This window comes from Schistocerca nitens, chromosome 3, assembly GCF_023898315.1.
Source record: "Schistocerca nitens isolate TAMUIC-IGC-003100 chromosome 3, iqSchNite1.1, whole genome shotgun sequence".
Classification (NCBI taxonomy): Eukaryota; Metazoa; Arthropoda; class Insecta; order Orthoptera; family Acrididae; genus Schistocerca; species Schistocerca nitens.
This window is the reverse complement of record NC_064616.1, coordinates 799,496,207-799,522,895: the sequence shown is the minus strand read 5'-3', so window position 1 is coordinate 799,522,895 and position 26,689 is coordinate 799,496,207. Positions and strand designations below refer to the sequence as shown.

At 40.8% G+C, this 26,689-nt stretch overlaps 1 protein-coding gene across 1 annotated transcript in view; it reads left to right on the top strand.

Annotated features, from left to right (window-relative positions):
* Positions 1-26,689, top strand: part of LOC126248825 (uncharacterized) — a 651,409-nt gene that overhangs the window by 555,651 nt on the left and 69,069 nt on the right. Inside the window, exon 11 of the mRNA XM_049950238.1 lies at positions 12,196-12,354. Coding sequence (XP_049806195.1) covers positions 12,196-12,354 — 159 coding nt within the window. The remainder of the gene's footprint in view (positions 1-12,195; positions 12,355-26,689) is intronic.

Sequence of the window (26,689 nt, the reverse complement as noted above, 5' to 3'; positions counted from 1 at the left end):
CCATTCAGCTGCTTCACAACCTCAGGGATGTCTATCACTATGTCCTCCATACACGAATCCGTACGAGACTCAAACGGCGGTATGTTTGTACGATCCTCCTGCGTGAAAGATTTCTCAAATGCTAAACTTAAAATTTCAGCTTTTGTTTTGCTGTCTTCTGTTGCCAGGCCAGCCTGATCAGTTAGTGACTGGATGGAAACCTTCGACCTGCTTACCAATATTCATAAGACCAGAATTTCCTTGGGTTTTAAGCAACATGTTTTGCTAAGGTATGATGGTGGTAGTGGTTGAATGCTTTGTGCATTGCTCTTTTTACAGCAGCACGAATCTACTAACTTTTGCCTGCCCTCATTCTCCCGATCTTTCTTGTACCACAAGTGCAACTGTCTTTGCTTCCTGAGCATTCTCCAAATTGCGCTGTTAAACCACAGTGGGTGATTTACAATGTGTTTAAAATTTGCCCATAATTCTTCCATGTCCATCGTACCAGAAGTAAATGAAGTCAATTCATTTACTAAGTGGGATGCTAACAACTGCTTATCTGCTCTTTCTAGTAAGAATACTCTCCTAGCCTTCTTGACTGACATTTTAACTTTCATAACCATAGTCGTAATGACAACATCATGATCACTAATCCCTGTCTCAACACTGACACCGTCGATGAGGTCTGGTCTGTTCATGGCTACCAGATCTAAAATAGTTCCATTACGCGTTGGCTGTCGATTTAGCTGCTCAAGACAGTTTTCGGATAATGTGTTCAAAAGTAATTCACACGACGGCTTGTCTGTGCCACCTGTAATGAATCCATAGACATCCCAGTCTATACTAGGTAGGTTGAAGTCGCCTCAGACTAATATAGCATGATCCAGGTACTTCTGCGATACAGAATGTCGACTCCCTTTGAATGATCCTAGAACTGTCATGGTGGAACCTGGTGGCCGGTAATAACACCTAACAATTAACTTTATATCTCCTTGCCCTGTTAAACGTGTCCAGATAACTTCACAATCACACTCTACTTCGACCTCAGTAGACACAATATTTTTGTCAACTGCAATGAAGACACTACCTCCTATGGTGTCTAATCTGTCTTTCTGATACACGTTCCAACCCTCACTAAATATTTCGGAACTTCCTATCTCAGGGTTCAGCCAGATCTCAGTCCTCAGAATAATTTGCACGCCACACACTTCCTGGAGTGCAGTAAATTCAGGAACTTTATTCCGAACACTGAAAATTTACTGCTAATATCTTGATAGCTGAAGTGTCTTTACACTGAGCACGTCCTGACTCCCCCCCTGCCTGCACATCGACTGGTGAGTGTTCATCAGGACACCTCGCACTACTGCCTAGCCTAAAAAACCTCCATGTGCACGCCACAAGTACTGTGCTACCCGAGTAGCCGCTTCCTTTGTGTAGTGCACCCCTGACCTATCTAGGGGCATCCTACAATTCCCCACCCAATAGTGCAAGTCTAGAAATCTGCAGCCAAGACCATCACAGAGTCGACAAAGCCTCTGGTTGAGACCCTCCACTCGGCTCCAAACCAAAGGACCCCGATCCACTCTGGGAACGATGCTACAAATAGAGAGCTCTGCTTGCACCCCGTGTGAGAGGTCAGCAGTCTTCACCAAATCCGCCAGCCACCTGTACGAACTGAGGATTGCCTCAGAACCAAAGCGACAGGCATCATTGGTGCCTATGTGAGCAACTACTTGCAGATGATTGCACCCCGTATGCTCGATAGCCACAGGCAAGGCCACCTCCACGTCTTGGATGAGGCCCCCTGGCAGACAAACCGAGTGCATGTTGGATTTCTTTCCAGCCCTGTACACTATTTCCCTGAGGGGCTCCATCACCAGTCTAACTTTGGAGCTCCCAATAACCAGCAAGCTTTTGCCCCCGTGTGCCTGCTCGGGCCCTGCTGAAGGAGCGGCCACCTGCCCACTGACAGGATGAATGGGTGAGGCCAACCAGCCAGCCTCCACATTGGCCCTCCGCCTCGAGCGATGCGAACGCGTTGCAGTCTGCCACTCACCCTGAGGGGAGGGCGGCACCAACACGCCGGGTACACTAGAAGGTGCCTCGGTGGCTGAGTCAGCGGACGCAGCAAGCCACACCTGGGGTGTCTCAAGAGACGCGCCAGACTCTCGGCCGTCACTGCACCTTGAGGCAGTAGCCTGAAGGCGGCTGACCGTGGCCAACAGCATGCTCAAACTGCTTGCGAACTGTGACCAGTTCCTCCTGTGCCCGCACAGAGCATGCACACATCCTATCCATCCTACTGCTAATATCTAATGACTCCACGAATTTATACTCTACGGCTATCAATAAGCAATATTACTCCTCTCAAATACGAGAATATGCAAGGATTTTATGTAATTAAATATGAAAACACACAAACACTCGGAAAGAAATTAAGAATCAAACTACAAAACAAATATGAAAGCTAAATATGCAACTCGCTACTGCACTGCTGCTGCACTGATATTTCACCAGCAGCTGCTCAAGGCTCACTGAGCTGTTTCAAGAGCGCACTGGCTTTCCAAAACAAAGAACTGACTAACGACTCCGCGGATTTATACTCTACAGCTATCAATAAGCAATATTACTCCTCTCAAATACGAGAATACACAAGGATTTTATGTAATTAAATATGCAAGTGCACAAACACTAGGAAAGAAATTAAGAATCAAACTACAAAACAAATATGAAAGCTAAATATGCGACTCGCTACTGCACTGCTGCTGCACTGATACTTTAAAATTGTATGCTCAAACATTCCAGTATATGGGACTGAAAATTTACTACAGAACATTCTGTGTATGAATCTACATGCATGCTCATAACTTAAGGATAATTGCAGAATGTGGTGCCACACAACGTGGCACTAATAGCATAGGCACATAGGGAACATGCACGACACAGATCTGCAAGCCCACGGTATTGGTGATAAGTTGAGAAAACCATCCCAAAACGCATGTGCTACAAAACGCCATTGTTCCCTGTGCATGTGCCCTGACGTCAATATGGCATATGGTCACCATGCACATGTACACAGGCCACACAACGGGTTGGCATACTCTGGATCAGGTGGTCGAGCAGCTGCTGGGGTATAGCCTCCCATTCTTGCATCAGTGCCTGTCGGAGCTCTTGGAGTGTCATAGGGGTTTGAAGATGTGCAGCAATACATCGACCGAGACCATCCCAGATGTGCTTGATGGGGTTTAACTCCAGAGAACAGGCAGGTCACTCCATTCACCTGATATATTCTGTTTCAAGGTACTCCTCCATGATGGAAACTTGGTGGGGCCATGCGTTATCATCCATCAGGAGGAAGTTGGAACCCACTGCACCCCTGAAAAGGTGGACATACTGGCGCAAAATGACATCCCAATACACCTGATCTGTTACAGTTCCTCTGTCAAAGACATGCAGGGGTGTACGTGCACCAATCATAATCCCACCCCACACCATCAAACCACGACCTCCAGACAGGTCCCTTTCAAGGACATTAAGGGGTTGGTATCTGGTTCCTGGTTCACGCCAGGTGAAAACCCTGCGAGAATCACTGTTCAGACTATACCTGGACTCGTCCATGAACATAACTGGGACCACTGTTCCAATGACCATGTACTGTGTTCTTGACCCCAGGCTTTACGGCCTCTCCTGTGACCAGGAGTCAGTGGACAGTGGAATGCACCTTGCAGGTCTCCAGGTGAATAAACCGTGTCTGTTCAGTCATCTGTAGACTCTGTGTCTGGAGACAACTGTTCCAGTGGATGCAGTAAGGTCCTGAGCAAGGCTACCTGCAGTACTCCGTGGCCATCTGCCGGCACTGATGCTGAGATATCAGTCTTCTTGTGGTGTTGTACACTGTGGACATCCTGTAATGTAGCACCTGGACATGTTTCCTGTCTGCTGGATTTGTTGCCATAATCTTGAGATCACACTTTGTGGCACATTGAGGGCCTGTGCTACAACATGCTGTGTTTGACCAGCCTCCAGTCGCCCTAGTATTCTACTCCTCATAACGTAATCAATATGTGTTCTTTGAGCCATTTTCAACACACCGTCACCATTAGCACATCTGAAAACGTCTGCACATTTACTCACTGCACCGTTCTCTGACATGCACCAAAACACCTCTGCGTATGTGGACTGCTGCCAGAAGCACTGTGCAATGACTGCAGGTCAAAAGCACCTCATGGTCATACCCCAAGGTGATTTAAACCTGCAAACCACCCACCAGAGCATTCTTTCATCATGTATCAGCATTATCCTTAATTTATGAGCATGAGTGTATATTCACTGAAAAGAAAGCTGCACAATACACTACTTCAGTGATGCTACTACGCAGTTGAACGATTCATGTATGATGAACAGAATATTTGAGCAGCATGTAGTTTATCAATTGTCTTATTGTTGAAATATGTGAAGTTATCTTTTCATTAAACATTAATGTTCAAATCATCTTATTAATCATAGTTTTATATCAGTGAAATGGTATAAACCGTATTTTGACATGTCTCCTGTATTGTAATCAAATGATTAGCTTATGTATGTTATGAGACAAATAAATCACAATTCACAATATCTGGTACTGGGATGCCAAGAGATTGGTGTGCCAGCCCTCACCAGTCACTACAGTCAATAAACTCTTCTGTGAGTATTAATAAGACATTTGAAGAAGGATGCTTCCCAGATGCTCTAGTAAAGTATACAGTAGCAAAGCAATTGTTCAAGAAAGACTCAAAGGAAGCTCTAGGTAATGAACAACCAGTAATTCTTCTCCCAATCTTCTCAAAAGCATTTGAAAAAATTTTTGCAACTTAGATCCAGAATTTTATAGAGAAACCTAATTGTCTGATACCAGGTGTGCTGTGAACATGACCTCTATGACATCAGGTGCTCTGTGGGTATGCAGATTAGATTGATGCTGAATCTGTCACCTCAGATCTTACAAAATGATAGATTAGCCTCATGGCACTAATATGCTACTTTAAAAATCAGCCTCCACACACCTTAGAAAACATTGTTTGATAAGATACAAAGGAATTATAGACATTGGCTGCAAGTAGGCAAGGTAACTGGCTGGGAATCGGAGAACCCGGGTTTGAATCTCGAAGAAACCTAGCAGATATTCTTCTTTTTGTTTGTATTTTTCCATATGTCAACTGATAGGTACAGAAGGGTTAATAAGGTAAGTAAATCAATAAGGAATGATAATAATCAGGTGGGCAAATAAATTTCTCAAACCTCTTGGGATAGTGAACAACTAAAATGTTACTCCAGGTCACTTTACAATGGCTATTCCAGTTACTGTTACGTGTCCTCACTTTTCTTCGAGCGACTAGATGGATGGTACTTGTCATATAAACATTCGAATCAAATGTACTCATGACACCAAGAACATCTAATGAATGCCATCTTTTGACAGCTATACTGTTCCTTCCGAAGAGTTGGCAGAAAACAAACTTGGTTTACATTAAAAATTTGTCTTTTTCAGGAATTAATTTTGATGCATACCACGCATACAATATTATTGCCTGAAAAATCGGTGTTTAAAGTTGGTTATGAATTATGCTGTAAATAGTTATTGCATCCGTGCAGTAGTGCAATTCCCACTGGGTTTCCAGAAGCACACTGCAATTCTGAAGCCTGGAAATAAAGTTTTTCACCCGGCGATAGAAATAAACATCACATGGCTGGCACACAGGTGTTCAGTTTGATGGTATTACTTTTACTGTGCATGTTGGCTGACCCTTGCCATCTATAAACATTGTGTAGTATTGTAGTATTAATTTGTCCACTCCAGGAATCCAATATTAGACAAAACTTGTTATCAGAAATGTATGGTTTTAAAACATTCTCAAGAAATGTTCTGTAAATTGCATTTGTCAGTTTCCTGGATTTAGAGCTGTTAATGTAAACATATTTCAATGAGCCGGTTGAACGATTGACCTCTTCCATAACCCGAGGACAAAATGTAACATTCGTTTCTTGTAAACACAGGAAAACCTTAGGCAACACTTTTCCAGAGGCTGTGATGGCATATTGCACTGTGTACGAATGTGTTAGTTTCTTTTTACTACCAACTGCGACAAGAGTTCGTTTTTCTCCCTTATGTGATAACGTGCGTCAAATGTTCACCCGATACTCGCATCCTGTTTGACCGTTGTTGATCATGTAATCACGATTAACACCGGTCATAAGTAATTCCATTTGCATGTTGAAAAGAGTCGCCACTTTCTGTATATCTTCTATATTTTGTACCTCCTTCTAAGAGACGTATTTAGTGATGTGCCGTTAACGAATTTTATACTACGATTTGAAATTTCTTGCCCAGGATAATGATGCAGCAAACGTAAAATCCTTGTTGGCCGTATATTGAAGCACTGCACCTGCAGCCCACTCCTGAAGTATTCTCGTTGTTACATTCTCGTTACGACAATGAGATTCAACAAATCGGTTGTATGTCCACTTATTTATCGCCTGGTATTTGTCGTATCTTGTCCCTCCTTTAACGATATCTCTTTCCCACAATTTCAAGTCCTTCTTCCTTCTCAGGACTGTTGTTGCTCCATTCTTTTGCAGTGTTTGTAAGTTCCAGTTTGGATGATTCCTGGCTATCACTACCGCCTTTACTTTTACTTCAAGGGATATAGTGCCGTAGTTCAATCGTTTAGTAACCAGTTCGTAGTACTCATCGGGAACAGATGAGGCACATATTGCCAGTGACGTGGAGATTTCCAAAGTGTTATGACCATTTTGCGATTCACTTGTCAGGATATCTTCCACTGGATCAACTTCTGCTTCATCTTCATGGTACAGTACTTCAGTATCAAGTCATTTCATTCGTCAGCTCCAAAAATCGCTCGAAGATAGCTGCTCCTATCAATCTGGAATGACGAGAAACAGAACTGCCTGCTTCCGGTAGTGCATTGATAATGCATCTGTCTTGCAACACTTTTACAAACAAAAACACAGCATCAGTAACTTCCCGCTTGCCATCATCTGTGAAAGGCTCCCAACTATATATTACAGCGTTAGTCGAAAGGTGTACATCCTCCATTATTCAGATTATGCACCTGAAAGATATGACACAACAAACAATAACTAGTTACTATGGCATAAATAGACAAGGTAGTTATTACAAACTACATACAGTATTCGTCATACATTACTTACGGAAGAACACTGTATTCATTCACAAAAAGTATTTCATTCGGCGCATTAATGATGGAAAAATCTCTACATGTATCCGCGAGGTTTGCAGCAGCCTAATGACAGAAAACAACTCTTTCCAATTGACTTCTATAAGGCTCGTGCTGGACACCTTCACTCTTCCAGCTTCACAACTATGATATGACGAAGAGGCCGGCGGAGGTTCGAGTCGTCCCTCAGGCATGGATGTGTGTGTTTGTCCTTAGGATAATTTAGGTTAAGTAGTGTGTAAGCTTAGGGACTGATGACCTTAGCGGTTAAGTCCCATAAGATTTCACACACATTTGAACATTTCTGAACGAAGAGGCAACCGGGACAACATAACTCTCCCCGCGTGCATTCTGTCCCGTGTCTCGCTGTAAACAAGCATTGCGCTGTTGGCTATCTGTGATCCCTCATGAGGAATTCGCAGCACTCTTACTCGGAGTTGTTTTCATGTGATAAGGCTTAAAAGTTTAATACTTTACTAACACACGGCCTACCTTATTACTGTCATTCCTTTTTGATTTACTTACCTTATTAACCCTCCTATCCCTATCAATTGAGATATGGAAAAATGCAAACAAAAAGAATAACATCCACTAGGTTTCTTCGAAATTCGAACCGGCGTTTTCCAATTCCTAGCCAGTTACCTTCGCCATTGCGCTGTCGGCGAAAAGCGTTTTCCATGTGGATACAGAAGCAACAGTTGTAAAAGTTTCTTTCTTCGATTTCTGGAAAAGTTTGCATTTGCAAACCGCATACCTGATGATGAAAAACGCTATATTTACAATTATCTATCGATCCCTCCAATTTTGAGTTGATTGCTCCTCATAAACTTTAGGGGTGATTTTCTCAAAATTTTCGGGGGTGTTGACCCAAAATATCTTAAGAGTCCTTCATTTTAGGTTGTACACAAGCGACCTGCCAAATTTGAGCTGAATTGGTTGGCCATGTCTTATGCCTTCCCCTTGTAAGCAGATTCAGAAGGATGAAGGTTGCAATAATTACTTGGAGATGAAGAGGTTAGCACAGGATAGAGTAGCATGGTGACCTACAAAAAACCAGTCTTTGGACTGAAGACCGCAACACTTATGGGAACCATACCTAAGAACGCACAGTTAAGGAATAACTGTAAATATCTGGGTTATTATCAATAGGAAAACTTTAGGTTTATATTTATTAACACAAAATTTACATATTCAGAAAACTACAGCAGCAAAAAGGCAATACTTTTATTAAAATTTTCAAAAATACAAAAAATGGGAAGTGCACATTCTTTCATTCACCTGCACTTAAGAGTATGCAAAACATACCCAAAGAGTACCCATTTAGCAAAAGTCCACAAATGATGAAAACTCTTCATGCCACCATCTTCCACACTTAATGAACTGGATCCAGTCCTCTGGAAATTCCAAAATCTATGTTCTCACCTCACATCTTTCAGTCTTTTCCTTAAGGCAGAGCCCTTCGACCAAGAGCAGTGGCAACCTTTGTTTGTTTTCTCCATTTACAATTCATTGTCTAGCCTTACTGAGAAGCTCATCAGTTTGTATGGGCTTTGTGTCCAATTTTTGAACTTAATTTGAAGTCAATTAGAAACAAAACCTATCCATCAGACTCAACAGTGCACTCAAGAGGTACAAATCTGCAGTTGTGCCCCCTAAAGAGAAACTGAATGAGGTGGAACAGTGATTAGCACACTGGACTCGCATTCAAGAGGAGGACGGTTCAAACCCATGTCCGGCCATCCTGATTAAGGATTTCCATGATTTCCTAGATCACTTCAAGCAAACACCAGGATGGCTCCTTTGAAAGGGCATGACCCACTTCCTTCTCTACCCTCCCCTAATCTGATGGGTCTGATGAACTCTCTGTTTGTTCCCCTCCCCCAAATCAGCCAACCAATCAATCCTAATGAGAAGTCATGCACCCTTTGGGGACATTATATGTGCGAACTTTTGTACAGAAACAATGATTCCAAGAGAAGTCAACAGATTGTTGCACACACATTTGCAAAACATGTGGATGCAGTATGGTAGATTGCAAGCCAGCCTTTCAGAATGCAATCAAGAACTAAAGATTATTGCTCATGTATTCCGTGTATAACTTATGCAATAGAGTACCAGAACTACATCAAGAAATCTGAAAAGTGATTCTTACCTGTTTCACTTCAGAAACACAAGATTTCTTCACACAACTTCTATGAGGTATTTCTGATACCACTCTGAACACAACTATGTCATTGGTGAGCTGATCAGTCTAGTCAACTGTCAGGAACACAAGATGTACTCTCTTCGGGACTGCACACTTGTAGGTACATTCTCTCTCTCTCTCTCTCTCTCTCTCTCTCTCTCTCTCTCTCTCTGTGTGTGTGTGTGTGTGTGTGTGTGTGTGTGTGTGTGTGTGTGTGTGTGTGGTTTTCAACATGTTCAAGAGAACAGACACTACATACATTTTATAAGTTCTGAACTCATCAGGGGTCCTGCCTATTGCTTATGGTTGAAGGATCTGTGAATAGATGGATAATTTACTTTAACAGTGTGGAAAAATTACTTGGGACACATAAACATTGGGGTTATAAAACAATTTGAGAACGAATGTAAATAATTATAATAGGAATACGAAAATGAATGGTTTTTAGGGTCACTATAATTGAGGTGGTGCCCAGACATATGAAGGACATCAATTACATTTTCAACCATGATTGCAAAACTATGTAACTACACAAAGAAATGAGTGTGAACCCAAAAAGATCACACAACAAATCAGTGAATAAAGAAAGAATCAGAAAGAAACTTCATCAGGCAGGTGAGCTCCAATGAACTAACTCAATAATGAAACAAAAAACATGAGTGTTAACAGAAAAGATCCATTTGAAGCAAGAACTAGATTGCAGAAAACTTTCATACCAGTGCATGAAGCACATAGATTAAGACAGGAAGATTGAAAGTAGAAACCAGGAATGAAGTCCTCTTTTCCGATTTCTGAAGTAGGGAGTGCACATTGCAAATGTAGTCTTACTGTGATTGCCATCAAGGAGCCTCTAGGTAAGTCTTTGTGTACTGAACTGTTGCTAATGTGAAGTGACTGCAAATTGTGTATCTCATCATCCTCCTGATTACTGGAAGCAGATGTGAGTAAGTCCTAAAGTGAAACTTCAAAGACCTGGTAGGAGACTGAAGTCTAGAAAAACACATATGAGCATAGAGTCCTGAGAAAAATCACCTAGTAGAAGCTCAAACTAGAATACAAATGCCAATCTCCATTTTCATAGCCTTCCTTAAGACTAAAAAAGGCACCTAGCATAGTCTTTTCTATCCATCCCAGAAAGAGCATAAGTGCTCTTCCAATGAGTGTTATATAATTCTGTGCACTAGCTCTCACTATAAAATTAAAGATGTAGCCACCAATGAGATACATATATGGGGGGAAAGGAACAGAGTGTTGCGTCATTCCCCCATCCAGACTTGTTTGTTGGAAATTCTGGAATTTTTGTAGGGCTTCACACAGTACTCCCATGGCAAGGGCAAAATTTGGAAATTTGCAGTGACTATATATTTTGTTAGAGAAATGTGTCTGAAGACCACACACAGAAGGATAACGGCAAGCGGAGAGCTGAGGACTCCACCCAAAGTTTACTAACAAGCAAAGTTCTCACACCTCTCCATTAATAGTTTCCCATTCTACTCTACAGGACACCAGTCTTCCATTCCCTCACTCTTTGTCTGCAGAAGCTGAGCCAAGAGGATAATACCTCAAAGGCTCACTGAAAAGTCCATATGGTCAGCGGGCATGAGACCTGCAGTCTGAGTGACTGGAAGCTCTTCCAAGGAATGCAAAAGTTTCACCTGTTTTCAACCAAGCAGAAAATAATTCCATTGATTGAGGCCAGATTCATTTCAGGGAGAAGCTACTACAGAAATGAAATGTTAGATTAGGTACAGAGGGGAAGGTTACCTACATTGTTACATGCTATCCCCTAACTGCCCATGTAATCTGGCGCATACAGGTGGAAAGTCCACAAATAAAAACCGAATTAGAAAATACATGAAGCAGGAGAACCTCATATGTAAATTCAGTAAAAAAATTGGGTAAACATGAGGAAAAAGACTCAAAATAGGTTGCCATCTCACATCGAATGTGCTGGCCAGGGCAGCAGTCGAACAATTTTTGTATCCATAAAGGCCCGTACAGGACCCGCAACATGCGGTCGTGCATTATCCTGCTGAAATGTAGGGTTTCGCAGGAATCGAATGAAGGGTAGAGCCACAGGTTGTAACACATCTGAAATGTAACGTCCACTGTTCAAAGTGCCGTCAATGCGAACAAGAGGTGACCAAGACGCGTAACCAATGGCACCCCATACCATCACGTCGGGTGATACGCCAGTATGGCGATGATGAATACACGCTTCCAATGTGCGTTCACCACAATGTCGCCAAACACAGATGTGACCATCATGATGCTGTAAACAGAACATGGATTCATCCGAAAAAATGACGTTCTGCTAACAGTCACTGGATCTCGATCAACGCGATCAGCAATGTTGTGATACGATAAATCGCAATTGCGATAGGCTACAATCTGACCTTTATCAAAGTCAGAAATGTGATGGTATGCATTTTTCCTCCTTAGACCAGGCATCACAACAATGTTTCACCAGGAAATGCTGGTCAACTGCTGTTTGTGTATGAGAAATCGCTTGGAAACTTTCCTCATGTCAGCACGTTGTAGGTGTTACCACTGGCGCCCACCTTGTGTGAATGCTCTGAAAAGCTAATCATTTGCATATCACAGCATCTTCTTCCTGTCGGTTAAATTTCGCATCTGTAGCACATCATCTTCGTGGTGCAGCAATTTTAATGGCCAGTAGTGTACATAATTATTCTTTTGAATATCATGTTTTAAGCCTCATTTTATAAATTATTGTGATAATTTTGTCATTTAATATATCCTGCTAATTTTCTTGTGATGCTATGTTCAAAGGGTGCCAGAGGAGAAACATATGATGTTCCTACCTGAAATAATTGAAGAAGATGAAGATCGTGCATCTATAACAAGAGCCTCTCTTCAAAATCTGCACACATCATCAAGTGCGAGTGGATTAAATACACCAACCACATCACCAGCAGCAGGTATCTGGCGGTAAGATTTCCGCAGCCTTTCCCATCCTGTTTTCCCCACTCTCCTTCCATAATCCAGCTGCATGGATATTACTTTTTAATAAATCATTAGAAAATCTGTTATATATTATGGACTGCTAGCATGAATCTTGTATGTAACCAGTATCAAATTGAATCTGTACATTAATCATATTATTATTATTATAACTATTACTTCTCTGAAATTCTTTAAGGTAGTGGTGACTGTATAGTAAGAAAAGTTCTGATAGAATGTAGCTAAATAATTTAGGAGCAAGGGAGAACACTCACCAAAGACGTCGACAGATACACAAAACAAGAATGCATGGCAAATGTCATCTTTTACAGATGCATAAGCTGCCACAACATTGACATTTATGATTGCTGCTCTGCAGCAATCTGATTTCATTCAGAGAAATTCTAAGACCCAACCACTGCTTCTGAAACATACAATTCTTACACTGTCTGTTTAATCTCCAACTGGCTTTTGCCAATATCCTTCACAATTTCAGGAAAGAAAAAGTATCAGGATGACCATTCCAGGACATGAAGGTCTGAAAGTCATATCAAAATAAAACCCTACAGCTTCAATGGAAACAACACATTATATTCCCACATAAATGAATCTCACCCGTCTGTTTCTTTGACCAGCACTTCCTCCAGATGATTAATAGCTTATCAATCTAATACAGTGCTTCCAATGAATAATAATTCACATATGTGCTAGATTATTGTACCCTTAACTTTGAAGAGGCACAACAGTTGATTTGCTAATACTAAAACAAAAATGCTGTCATGAAAATCACACATGTCTGCTCTGACAAGACAACATTTTACCACAAAACTCCAAACTGGTAAAAACATTCCATATCCTGACTCTACCAGGCATAACTTCTCCCCACACTAGGTTCCATGATCAGTTCTTCAGTTTCACTAGATGAATATTTGAGGTAGACATATGGCTGCATAATAATTCTCTATTTCCTCACTCTTTAGCATTTTTCGATAACTGAGTCCCCTTTACACAAAATAACCATTCTCTGTTTGTTGTTGTTGCCTTACGGAATTAATCATAACCTAATAACATCTTTATCTAATTTTCTACATAATTTCCATAGTTGTTCAAACATTTGTCACACTGCTCAATAATTTTTTGAATTGTGGCATCAGAGATATCTGCCACCTATGAAGAAACCCAATTTGTGGCTGCAGTCTCCACTTCTTTGTCATTTATGAATTGTTGGACTGCAAGGAACCCCTTTAAGTATAAAGGTCTGGACTGTAAGGTGAATGATCCAATTGTTCCCATTCAAGCTATGTGATTTGACCTTGTGTTTGAGCAGCAACATGTGGTCCTGCATTGTCAATGCACTGTGGTGAATATGCATCATTGTCATTCTCATTCACAACTGGATCTTATGTAAAAAATATTCCTCATGGAATTCTTTCCTAAATAATCCTCTTATCAGTTCTGTTTAATTACTCAGATAATGTATCTTACACCATACATTAGAAGATTTTGTACAATTCAATATACAAATGGATAGTAATAATCATCCCTGTTGCAGTAGTGAAGTTTTGAAGGGGAAGCAAAGTTTGGAACTTACTACAAATGCACAGAGAATTTCAGCACAGATCTAAACAAAGCAAAAGAACTGGTAAGAAATAAAATCTGAAAAAAGCACAAATAGGCATGAAACAGTTATGAAGTATTCAGTGAATTCCATGCAAAATCTTTTTTTGCTAAAACAGTATTTTTTTTTAATTCCTAAGATATGTTGGTCTCACATAAGGGCAATCAATTGGTTAAAATTTTTTACCCAGTTGCTCATTGATAATACAGGCCTTTTCTTTTTTAAGTCCTTTCACTAAAGCAGAGCATTCTACAGTACCTCATTTTGATCACTGCAAGGACACAATTATGACAAATGTAGAGATAAGTGACTATGGAATCAAAAAACAACTTATGCTGCTGAATAGAGGGAGGACCACTGAATCTGATTCATTTGTCAATTTATTTATACCTTGAATATGGGTTCTATGTGAATATTTCCAGTGGAGAGTACTGGGCAGATGATAAAATTTCACATATGAAAAATTTTGCATATGAAAAATAGTAGCCCTATATTGTAATATCAACACACGTATCCTGGATGAAGTTCTGGAAAATTAATTATCTTATATCACATCTAGGTGTGATTTCAGTGAATGATATATGAAAATTATAGGACAACACCCTTAATGAGCTGACTGAAATGTAATAGTCATTTAAACACAAAAAAATGCATTAGACATTTTAAATTTACTAATGTTATTGCTATTCTTTCCTATTGTGTGTATTTTTCTGTCAGAATCCTTTTAGACTATTTTCATAACATTTGCTTATTTTTATTTCCTTTACCATCTTCAGTAATGTATTGGAGTCCCTCCTTCTAGCTTTACTTGAAGCTCTTGAGGATTCATTGTTTTAGTAATAGTTGCATCATCATACACTACCTGATCATAAGTATCCGGACACCTATGAGTGGATATTAGTTTTGAGTCTGTTCACCCTTTGCCTTTTTGATGGCTTGAACTCTGATGGAAACACTTTCAGTGAGGTATCTAAATGTCTCTGGAGGAATGTCATCCCATTCTTCCTCAAGAGCCAAAAGAGGAAGTGATGTTGGATGCTGGGGTCTGGCGTGAAGTAATGTTCTAACTCAGCTCAAGGATGTTCCACTGAGCACATGTTAGCACTCTGGGAACGCTCATCAATGAAATACAGCATTCAGCACTGAAAGCACATTTATTGTGAATGCCAATATGGAGCCAGAAGAGAACTGATCTACTGGCTGGAGATGCTGCAATTTATACAAGTATCCAATATTCCACAATGCTGCTCTTTATACGAACATCAGATTTTCCAGATTATATGAACATTACAAACATACAATATTTTGAGAACCTCCCAGAAATGATAAATGCTAAATAACAAGTAATTTCTGGTGTTCAGTCTCAAATTGGCAGCCTATAGCATGCCAGCCAGTCATACTAACCACTACATCACAACCACAGCTCATAGCAGTACCTTTTAGGGTGAAATGGGTATGAATTGTTGCTAGGATATATTAAATAATATGTTAATTTTTCTCAACATTGTCCACTATAAAGTACAGCTGTCACCTACCAAAAGATTTGTTTGAACACCACAGTGATTTATTAGGCATGGTCCTATTGAAGATTGTATGCGTTTGACTTCATTGTATGCCTTTGAGTTCCTCTGACCTTTGAACTGACTTTCCTAATCAGTTATGAGGGGACATACAGTTTAATTTGGTTATGAACCACAGTGAAACTTAGCACTTTTCACATTAATAATCATTGCCAGAGATGAGAGAAGATGTATGTAATGCTTAAAAATCTGATTACCAACACATGGTTGAACCAGAGTCCTGTGAATACACAGTCTGACACTTTACTGCTGAGCCACTGAGATACACTACACAATTGTTTTTTATGTAAACATTTTGATCAACAGAATTATTTATAGTTAAGTTACTCAATATTTTCTTTTATTTACTGAAACCTAAGCTTTATATTGTTAACATTTCACCATCACTGACACTTTTACAGCCAAACCATTGAAGTCAGTTTGATCTAAAACCAAATTTGTCAGTTGCTGCTACTGATCTCCCCTCACTCAAAACTTTACTGCAAGAAATGAAGCAAGGAAGGCCATCAACAACTGCAGCTGCCATTTATTAATACTATTTAGTATAACATCAGCATTGCTCTGTACAGTGCAACATAGTGCAAACATTTTTGAAAACTGTCCCAAGACAAGAACAATACTAAGAACATATAGAACCTAAATAGTGGTACAGTTTTCCAGCACTGTTGAAGAAAGACCTCAGACAGCAGTATTTCTACATTATTGCAGAAATACTAGACAATAAATGACAAATAGCCACTAATTTATCATACAATTATAAACTCCTCAACTAACATATGACAAAGAATCAAATCAAGTATAAAAACAATACCTGTGTACTTTGAATAATGATGCAATAGTAATTAATGGGTGATAATAGTTAATGATGATAGGCACTTAACAGATTTACTGATTTTGTACTCATTTCTTATTCATCCTTCTTGACTTATCCCTATTCTTTATTATATTCAATATTATTTGTATTGGATACACACCACAGATCTTGGATCTATATATGAAAACAGGGACCAGGTACAGATGCTACTAAGCATCACAGATACTTGTAGGAGGCCATCTACTGTACTGAATGCACATTTATGTCTTGGCATTCAAATTTGCCTGATCTGAACCTGATGGAACACATGTGGTATGCTATGGTGTAACCACAGTTGCAGAGCAGAGGCAATGTGCCTGAGCTGTGCCAGTTTGTCTGATAAATACTAATTTAGCTTAGTTTGTGTTTCTCACGTATTTCCACAAGGAAGTGAATTCTATGCATTTTTTTCTTTTTTTACTGTGTAGACTAGTGATTACTAACTTAGTCTAAGTTTTTTTCTTTTGCATAAATTTTAGTATATATCTGTGTGAGATGACCACATCCTGAAGAGCCACATCACATGACTCTGTTTAAATCTCATGAGCACTGGATACAGTATTTGTACACTCAGTATAGCTGCAGTTGTGGAGCAGAGACAATTTGCCTGAGCTGTACCAGTTTGTCTGATAAACAGTAATTTAGTTTACTTTGTGTTTGTGATTTATTTGCACAAGGAAGTTGATTGTGTGCATTCTACTGTGTAGTCTAGAGTTTACTAACTTAGTCTAAACTTTTTCTTTTGCATAAATAAAGAGCCCATCTGTGTGAGGTGACTGCAGCCTGAAGAGCCACATCATGACTCCAGACTTAAATCTCATGTTAGTACACAGCCTATAGTTTAGAACTGTGCTTTCAAGTCAGCATAGTTATTTCCTGCAGTAGCTTTTGTGTAGCAGAGTTTCTAGTAAAATGTAACTCTTGATCCATCTACTACCAGTAGGTAATTTTATTTCTGTGTTAAGAACTACCAGATCTTGTGATCTTATGGTGTAGTAGGAACTCTGCATAGCAGATTTTAGAGTTTATTTATTCTCCTTGTTTAGATTTTGCATACATTCCAACATAAGTAGTGCCACTGTTGGGCCGAACTACTCCTCGCTGCTTTACTTGTATTTTTGAAACTTCATGCAGTTTTATTTTACATTGTATGATATGGTTAAGGACTGTGCTTGTTGTGAGTGGATACAGGGAGAATTTGCTGCTGTCCACAACCAGCTAGAGCTGGCTGCTGCTCAAAGTTACAGGGCGTCAGGGATGAGACATGCAACATCCTTGGTGCTGTTGGAATCCCCTGATGACCTGGTTGTCTCTGTGTCTTCTGATACACAAAATTTGGCCACTTCATCTTCACTTGAGAGTGACTGATGGACAGTGGTGGGTTCACATGTCACTGGGTGGAAAAAAGGAAGGAATGGACTGACAACTGGCTCCTTACACCTTAGAAATAGGTACAAGATGCTACATGTTGATATTAGCATCAGGTGCCTCTCGTGTTGGGCCATCAGTGATTTTTGTGCCTAGTGCAGACAAGGGCAGAGGGTGGGTATGCTAGTCATTGTGAGCTCCAACATTAGGTGGGTAATGGAGCCCTCAGAGAAATAGCACACAGGATGCAGAAGACTACCAGTGTGCACATGGTATGTTTACCATGGAATCTCACCTGTGACATGGCAGAGGCTCTGCTTGTGGCTATCAAATGCACTGGCTTCAATTAACGGCCCATGTCAGCACCAACAATGACTGCAACTTGGGTTCTGAGGCTATTCTCAATTTAGTTTGGTAGATGGCTGATTTGGTCAAGGCAACTAGCAACACATGTGGGGGGCAGTGTAAGTTGACTATTTGTAGCATCATACCCAGGGTTAATCATGGTACTTTACTCTGGAGCAGAGGGTAAGATATAAACCAGAGGCTCAGACAACTCTGCAATGGCATCAGATGCGAATTTCGTGACCTCTACTATTGGGTGCAGAATTACACGGTTCCCCTCAATAAGTCAGACATGCACTACAGGCAAGAACTAGCTACTAGTATAACACAGCAAAAATCTCCCCTTTGGATCAGAGATGAATTGCTTGCCAAAATTGAAGTTACATCAGCCACAGTGTTATCAGAGAATGGTCATCCTCACAGAGTGGATATAGATATGCTTAATGTGATATTAGTAAACTGCTGGAGCAACCAAGGAAAGATCCCAGAATTAGTATCACTTATTGTAAGTTATAATGCCCAGATAATATTAGGAACAGAAAGTTAGTTGAAACTCGAAGTGAATAGCAACAAAATCCTAAGTTCAGATTGGTATCTCTATCATGAATTAGTCACCAATAGTGGCAGTGTATTTACCACAGTAAAGCATCCAATAATATCTAATGAGGTTATCATGGCTTCCAAGTGTGAATTAATCTGAGTGAAGATAAGCATCAAAGGTCAGTCAAAAATGATAATTGGATGCTTTTCTGGACTGCCTGAGTCAGGAGCTATTGTGGTAGAGTGCTTCACAAAGAAGTTGCAGAATATTGTTAGTAATTTTCCTAATCACGCCTTTGTAATAAGGGGTGACTTCAGCTTGCCAGGTAAGTTTGGGAGAGTCATACTATCAAAACTGGTGCCAGAAGCAGGGATTCATCTGAAATTGTTCTGAATGTCTTGTCCAAAAATTACTGTGAGCGTATAATTGAAGAAACAACTCATGAAGGTAAAATTTTAGACCTCCTAGCAAGTTAATGAATCAGTTAAGGAAGGTACCAGTGATCATATGGCTGTGACAGCAACTATGACTATGGATTTTATAAGGATAGTTGGGAGAGGTAGGAAAATAATTTTGCTTAGCAAGAGTGGCAGGATACAAACAACAGAGTATCTGAGTAGCCAACATCAAATATTTGGTGCTGAGGGTGAACATGTGGAGTCCAAATGGAAACAATTCACAACCAATGTTCAATATGTCTTAGATAAGTATGTTCCGAGCAAGAGCTTAAAGAGTGAAAAAGAACTGACATGGCTTAATAGCTGTGTTAGAAAACTGCTATGCAAACTAAGAGAGCTTCCCGAGCAAGAGCCTAAAGCGTGAAAAAGAACTGCCATGGTTTAATAGCTGTGTTAGAAAACTGCTATGTAAACTAAGAGAGCTTCATTACAGAATCAAGAGAAGTCAAAACCTAGCTGACAAGCAACAGCTGAACAAAGAGAAAATGAGCATAAGAAGAGCAAAGAGAGAAGCATTCAATGAATTTTAAAATAAAACTTTGTCCATCAATCTAAATAAAGACTCTAAGAGGTTTTGGTCTTACATAAAATCAGTAAACAGTTTGAAATCCTCTGTTCTTTCACTCAGTGACTAACTGGCACCGAAACAGAAGATAACAGAGAGAAGACTGAATACAGTCTCCAGAAATTGTTTCAGTGCGGGAGATCATAACATGGTCTCTTATTTCAGTCATTGTATGAATATCACATACTGTGATATCATGGAATAGAAAAGCATCTAAAATCACTTAGTAGTGGAAAGGCATCTGGACCTAATGAGATACCCTTAGGATTCTACAAATATTATGTGAAAGAACTTACTCCCCTTCTTGCAGAAGTTTATTGTAGATCATTGGAGCAACAAAGGGTGTCTAGTGAGTGCAAAAAGATGCAGGTCATTCCCATTTTTAAGAAGGGTCATAGTACAGATGCTCATAGTTATAGACCTATATTGTTGTCATTCAGTTGGCTAATTATGGAACATGTTTTATGCCAAGAATTATGACGTTTTTGGAGATTGAAAATCTCTTCTATAAAAATAAACATGGATTCTGCATACAGAGATTTTGCAAAACTCAGCTAACTCTGTATCTCCATGAGATCGATAGACTTGCAGACAATGATGCTCAGGTTGACGCTACGTTTCCCGAAGGCATTTGACAACATCCTGCACTGCCATTTAGTGGAAAAAATATGAGCTTACCAATTATCAGACAAGGATCGTGACTGGATCCAGGACTTCCTTGCAAATGTAACTCAACACATTGCTCTTAACGGAAGAGAATCAACCAAAGTAAAGGTAATTTCAGTTACGCCCCAAGAAGGGTGATAGGACTGTTACTGTTTACCATGTGTGTATATGGTCTATCAGAAAGCATCAGAAGCTGTTCAAGTAAAGGTAATTTCAGTTACGCCCCAAGAAGGGTGATAAGACTGTTACTGTTTACCGTGTGTGTATATGGTCTAGCAGAAAGCATCAGAAGCTGTTCAACACTGTTTACAGATCATGCGGTTGTCTAAAGAAAGTAGCAATGCCAGAAGACAGTCTCCTTGCAGGATGACCTGCAGAGGATTGTTGAATGGTACAAGCTCTGGCACTTGACCACAAGTGGAAATAAATTTAACATATTACACAAAAAAAGGAAAAGACATCCACTACTGTACAACTATACTATCGATGACAAATTTCTGGAAACAGTATCTGCCATAAAATGTTTAGGAGTAACTATCCAGAGTGAGCTTAAGTGGAATCACCATATAAAACAAATAGTAGGAAAATCACATGCCAGACTGAGATTCATAGGAAGAATCTAAAGGGAATATATCTCATCCAGGAAGGAAGTGGCTTAAAAGGCACTTATTTGACAGGTTTTTGAATATTGTTTATCAATCTGGGATCCTTACCAGACAGGACTAATAGGAGAGATAGATAAAATCCAATGAAGAGCACCATGTTTCATCACAGGATCATTTAGTAAGTGTGAGAGTGTTACAGAGGTGCTCAGCATACTCCAATGGCAGACATTACAAGAGAGGTTTTGTAAATCACACAGAGGTTTATTATTAAAATTTCAAGAGAGCACCTTCCAGGAAGTGTCAGACGACGTAGTACTTCCTCCCACAAACATCTCAGAAAATAAACGTGATGTACAAAAATTGAGACAGTAGAGCTATAACAGAGGCTTTGCTGACAGTCATTCTTCCTACATGCTGTTTGTAAGTGGAACAGGGAAGAGGGAGTAGCTAGTGGTACCAGAAGTACCCTCCACAACACACTGTTAGGTGGCTTGTGGAGTATGGTGTAGATGTAGATGTTTTTTGATGTCAACTCTGTGCCGATAGACATGTGGCCCAAATATAGTAGACAAATTGTGTACCTGTGCATGGACATTTAGTGCTACATACCTCTAGAAACTTATCAAGGACTTGTTGAATCCATGTCATGCAGAATTACTGCTGTATTACATCCCAAAGGTGGACCAACATGCTATTAGGCAGGAGATGATAATCTTTTGCCTCACAGAATATTTTAGTAGCCTTGATTGCAGTACAACCCAGTAGTAACTAAGTAACTGGTTTCAGTTGACCTACAACCACCTTCACATCTAGGAAACAAAAATAAAAATAGTGTTTCAGTTTGATAACAATAAGTACAAAGTTGAAAAGGTTTTTAAAACATTAAATTTTAATAAATATTGAAACATTAAATACAATAAAACAATGTACCATATCTTCACTGTAATTGATGTCTGAGACATCAAACTGTGTTAACCAACAGAAAATTGTTATTATGAGTAGCTTGTTAAAACATTCAGAATGCAACCACCCCATTTCTGATGGTGTAAAGAACCAGAAAAAGAATGATTGCAGCATGTACCTTCCACCACCATCATGGTTTGCCAATTATGCTCAATAGTCTGTACAGAAGGACATACATTAACAAATTTAAAAACCCGACAGGAAGAAGTATCACAGAGACAACAACAAAAATGTACAGAAAAATCATAATCCCAATATAAACATAAAATTGATCCAAACTTTGATTTTTGGATGATAGTTACATAAAAGGTATAAAAGGCACTTGCATTACACAGGGTAACATCAAGAAATAATGTTGCTATGCTTTAAATGAATGAATAAAAATAAATGCTTTCTTTCCTGATGGGCTGTACCTATAACGGCTTCACAGATCAACTTGCCTCCACTCCAGGGCACACTGTTGCTGCTATTGGCTTTTTATTTACCCTATTTTATGTATTTGACAAGCCAACATGGCACCTTTGTTTTATAAATGGAGTGTGCTCCTGTTATGGTTGTGCAATTCATGCACAGTAATATTATTTGCAGAAAGTCTGAAGATGACAGCTATACTTTGTCGAAACCAGTCACTGCTAAAATAAAAATATTTCAGCATGCAAACTTAGCTGCAAAAATTCTTATTTATGATCAAAGATCAAATTGCACCTAGCAACATGTGCAACACATACTAAAACTGATATCAGTTACCAGAAGTCAACCACTGTACTTTGGCACCAGCTTCTTGCATGCATGCTTAGCAAAGTCAGTGTTACAGTTTGAGTGCAGCAGCTCATGATGAATATGGCATCTCTTTTTTGACAGTCTTACATGTAGAACATACCCACAACTTGGATTTTTCTGTCTATTGGCACATTAATAAGATTAAAAACACAAAGATTCCACTACAAAGTATATCATCTAATATACTTGAGGTGTAGCAATTTACATCAGCCATAGGGAATCTGACAGAAGCTTTCTAGCCACACACAATGTATCATGACCCCAGAAAATACTTTCTCAAACTGAGAATAACATATGTTTTCATGTGAATCAGCCAGCTCTTCAAACTATGTGCATGCACTGAACAGTGAGCAAATATTACATACATTGCTGTGAAACAGTGGAGACTTCAGGTTAGAATATCAACAAGAATAGATTGCTACTCACTGCAAAGATGACCCATTGAGTTGCAGACAGGAACAACAAAAAGGCTGTTACACATAATAGCTTTCTGTTGTGAATCAACTTAGGATGTAATTTTATAGCAAGAACACAACACTTTAGGAATACTGATCTTCTTCCTTTAATATCTCAAACATGACAAAAAAAAAAAAAAAAAAAAAAAAAAAAAAAAAAAAAAAAAAAAAAAAAAAAAAATTAAGAGGTCAAAACACATTCGTTACAAAGTGCTATCTGTTGTGACAGTGCCACGACATTTACAGTGCCGCCACGACAATACGCGCAAACGGCGATAGAGGCGCTCCGCAACTCGGCTGAGCGCGGGAGCGCCACCTAGCTACGAATGGCACCGGCCGCACGTCACGGTACGGCAGTCGAATAAGAGATACTGAGTTGTTATCATGTAACCAGCTATTGTTTCTAAGTGAGTGTGTTTGAATATCCACACAATTATTGGTGATTAAAGGTTATAACACTTTTTGGCGATGAGGATGGGATATTTTCACTGCATTGTGGATTTGTGTGTTCATGACGGGGCAGACATGGAACAGCTTATGCAAGCGCTCATTGAACAACAAACACAGCTGACGGCTGCTATTCAGGCACAACAAACACAGCTGACGGCTGCTATTCAGGCGTTGTCGACATCGCTTACTCATCGTCTGTCTTCCTCTTCTCCGCCTCCATTCCCTCCTTACGATGAGGCCGCTGAAGACTGGGAGGATTATGAGAAATGTTTGCGGCAACACTTCTTGGCTTTTGGCGTTGTCAATGCTCCTATGTGTAAGTCGTTATTTCTATCTTGGATTTCCCCATGGATCTATCAGCTGCTATTTCAGTTAGCCCCTCTTTGGGAACCTGCCTCTCTGTCCTTCCAAGAAATGTGTGACTTATTGTCCAACTATTACCAAAAAAACACCCACGTTGTCGCCACCCATGTGGCATTCTACCGGTGTCGTAAACAGCCCCATCAATCTTACCGGGCTTGGGCGGCGGAACTACACGGTCTGAGTAGGAAATGTCAGTTTGTCACGGACACTCATCATGAGTCTTATGCTGATTCAATGGTTAGGGATGCTATTCTATGGCTTGCTCCTGATAAAGAAGTTTGGCAACGTGCCCTACAACTGCCAAACCCGTCGATGTTGGAAGTTCTAAGCATCGCTCAATCCTTTGAAGTGTCTCACGCTGCTGGTGCGCAAATAGACGCGTGGTGTGATGTAGGCGCTGTACAGTCAACTTTCGACACGGACAATTTGCCTGTTTCACAGGAGAACGAAGATGTGGCAGCGGTTCACTCGCGTAAACAACGTCGCGTTGGGCCGCAACGCTCACAGCGAAACCAGCAACCACAGAAGCAGGTTCGTTCTGCACTTCCTTCTTGTCCACGTTGTTTCGTACAGCATGACAGGACCTCGTGTCCAAAACGTTGGGCCACGTGTAATTCCTGTAGGAAAAAAGGCCACATTGCTTCTGTGTGTCAGTCCCCTAAAGTTCCTGTCGATGAGGCATCAGACATGGATGTTAACTGTGTTCTTTCTGAAACAAATAAGTTGTTTGTTACTGTTCGTGTTCTGGATAAAGACATTTGCATGCAAGTGGACACTGGCTCTGCAGTAACTCTCATTAATTCTCGCACGTATTTGGAGTTGGGCTCCCCTCCCTTGTCTCCAGTTACGCGAAATCTGAGAACTTATAATAAACAGAAAATTCCCATCATTGGCCAGTTTGATGCTTCCACTGCCTACAAGTCTGTTGTTAGGCCCCTCACTTTTTATGTGGTGGATCATGCGGGCACTGAAAACCTGCTCGGTTATGATGCTTTCCAGTTGTTCGGGTTCTCCATTGATGATGATGTGCACCTCATATCTAAGGATATTCCGTATCAACAGCTGGATGGATTGTGTTCTGAATTTTCGTTCATGTTCTCTGCTGGTCTGGGTCGTGGCAATGATTTTGAAGCCCACATTACTCTTAAACCTACAGCTCACCCTAAGTTTTTCCGGGCACGCCCTATTCCAGTGGCGTTGCGTGCACATGTCAAGCCTGAGAAAGACAGGTTAACAGCTTCAGGGATTCTCCTTTCTGTTACCTCCAGCGAATGGGCATCGCACATCGTGGTGGTTTCTAAACCAAACGGGAGTCTGCGATTGTGTGGTGATTTTAAAGCCACTGTCAATGCTCAGAGCCTCATTGACACTTATCCTCTTCCCCGTCCTGAGGAATTATTTACCAAGCTCGCTGGGGGCCAGTTCTTTTCCAAACTTGACTTATCGGAGGCATACCATCAGTTACCGTTGGATGCTTCTTCCAAGGAATTTCTCGTCATCAACACTCCTTGTGGGTTGTATCAGTACCAGCGGTTACCATTTGGCGTCGCTAGCGTGCCGGCCATTTTTCAGCGGTTTTTGGAACAGCTCATGGCTTCTGTTCCCAGCTGCATAAACTATCTGGATGACATTGTTGTCACAGGGGCCTCCACTGAGGAGCACCTTCGCAATTTGCGTTCCCTGTTTCGGGTTTTGCATTCGGCTGGGTTGAGGTGCAATCTGGACAAGTCACAGTTCTTCCAACCCTCCATTGTATATCTTGGTTTCCACTTGTCCTGTGAGGGTATACGTCCTCTACGTCAGCACGTTGCGGCCATTAACGCTCTACCCCGGCCGTCTATGGTCAAAGAACTTCAGGCGTTTCTAGGCAAGATTGCTTATTATCACAAATTCATTCCAACTGCGGCAGCGGTAGCTCATCCTCTGCATCAGCTGTTACGCAAAAACATCCCTTTCTGTTGGTCCGACGAGTGTGAGCAGGATTTTGTCCGCCTGAAGGCTCATTTGCAGTCAGCGCCTTGTCTTGCCACATTCCGTGTGGGTCAGCACTTGGTTCTGGCGACTGACGTGTCACAGTATGGCCTAGGGGCTGTTCTCGCCCATCAGTATGAGGATGGGTCAGAACGACCCATCGCCTATGCTTCCAAGACCATCAACGATGCGCAACGGCGTTACTCTCAAATTGAAAAGGAGGCGCTCGCTATCATTTATGCTCTAAAAAAGTTCAGTGTTTTTTTGAATGGTTCTAAGTTTCACCTCATCACCGACCACAAGCCGCTGGTCTCTCTGTTCAGCCCATCAGCGTCGCTTCCGGATAAGGCAGCTCACCACCTGCAACGTTGGGCCTTATACTTGTCTCGTTTTCACTATGAGATTCACTATCGCCCCACGGCCCAGCACGCCAACGCTGACGCATTGTCGCGATAGCTGATGGGCCCCGACCCAGTTTTCAGTCATGATGAACTACTCTGTTTCCACATTGATGAGGAAGAACGTCATGCGGTCGAGGGTTTTCCACTTACAGGTTCGCAGGTCGCGTCGGCTACTGCGCGGGACCCGGTCCTGCGTCAGGTGATCATTTTTGTTCAACGGGGTTGGCCGGACAGGACCAAGGGCCGGGCATCGGATCCCCTTCACAACTACCATGCCTTGTGCCTTCGGCTGTCTGTTCGTGATGGTGTTGTTCTTCTGGCCACGGATGGTGCATCTCCAC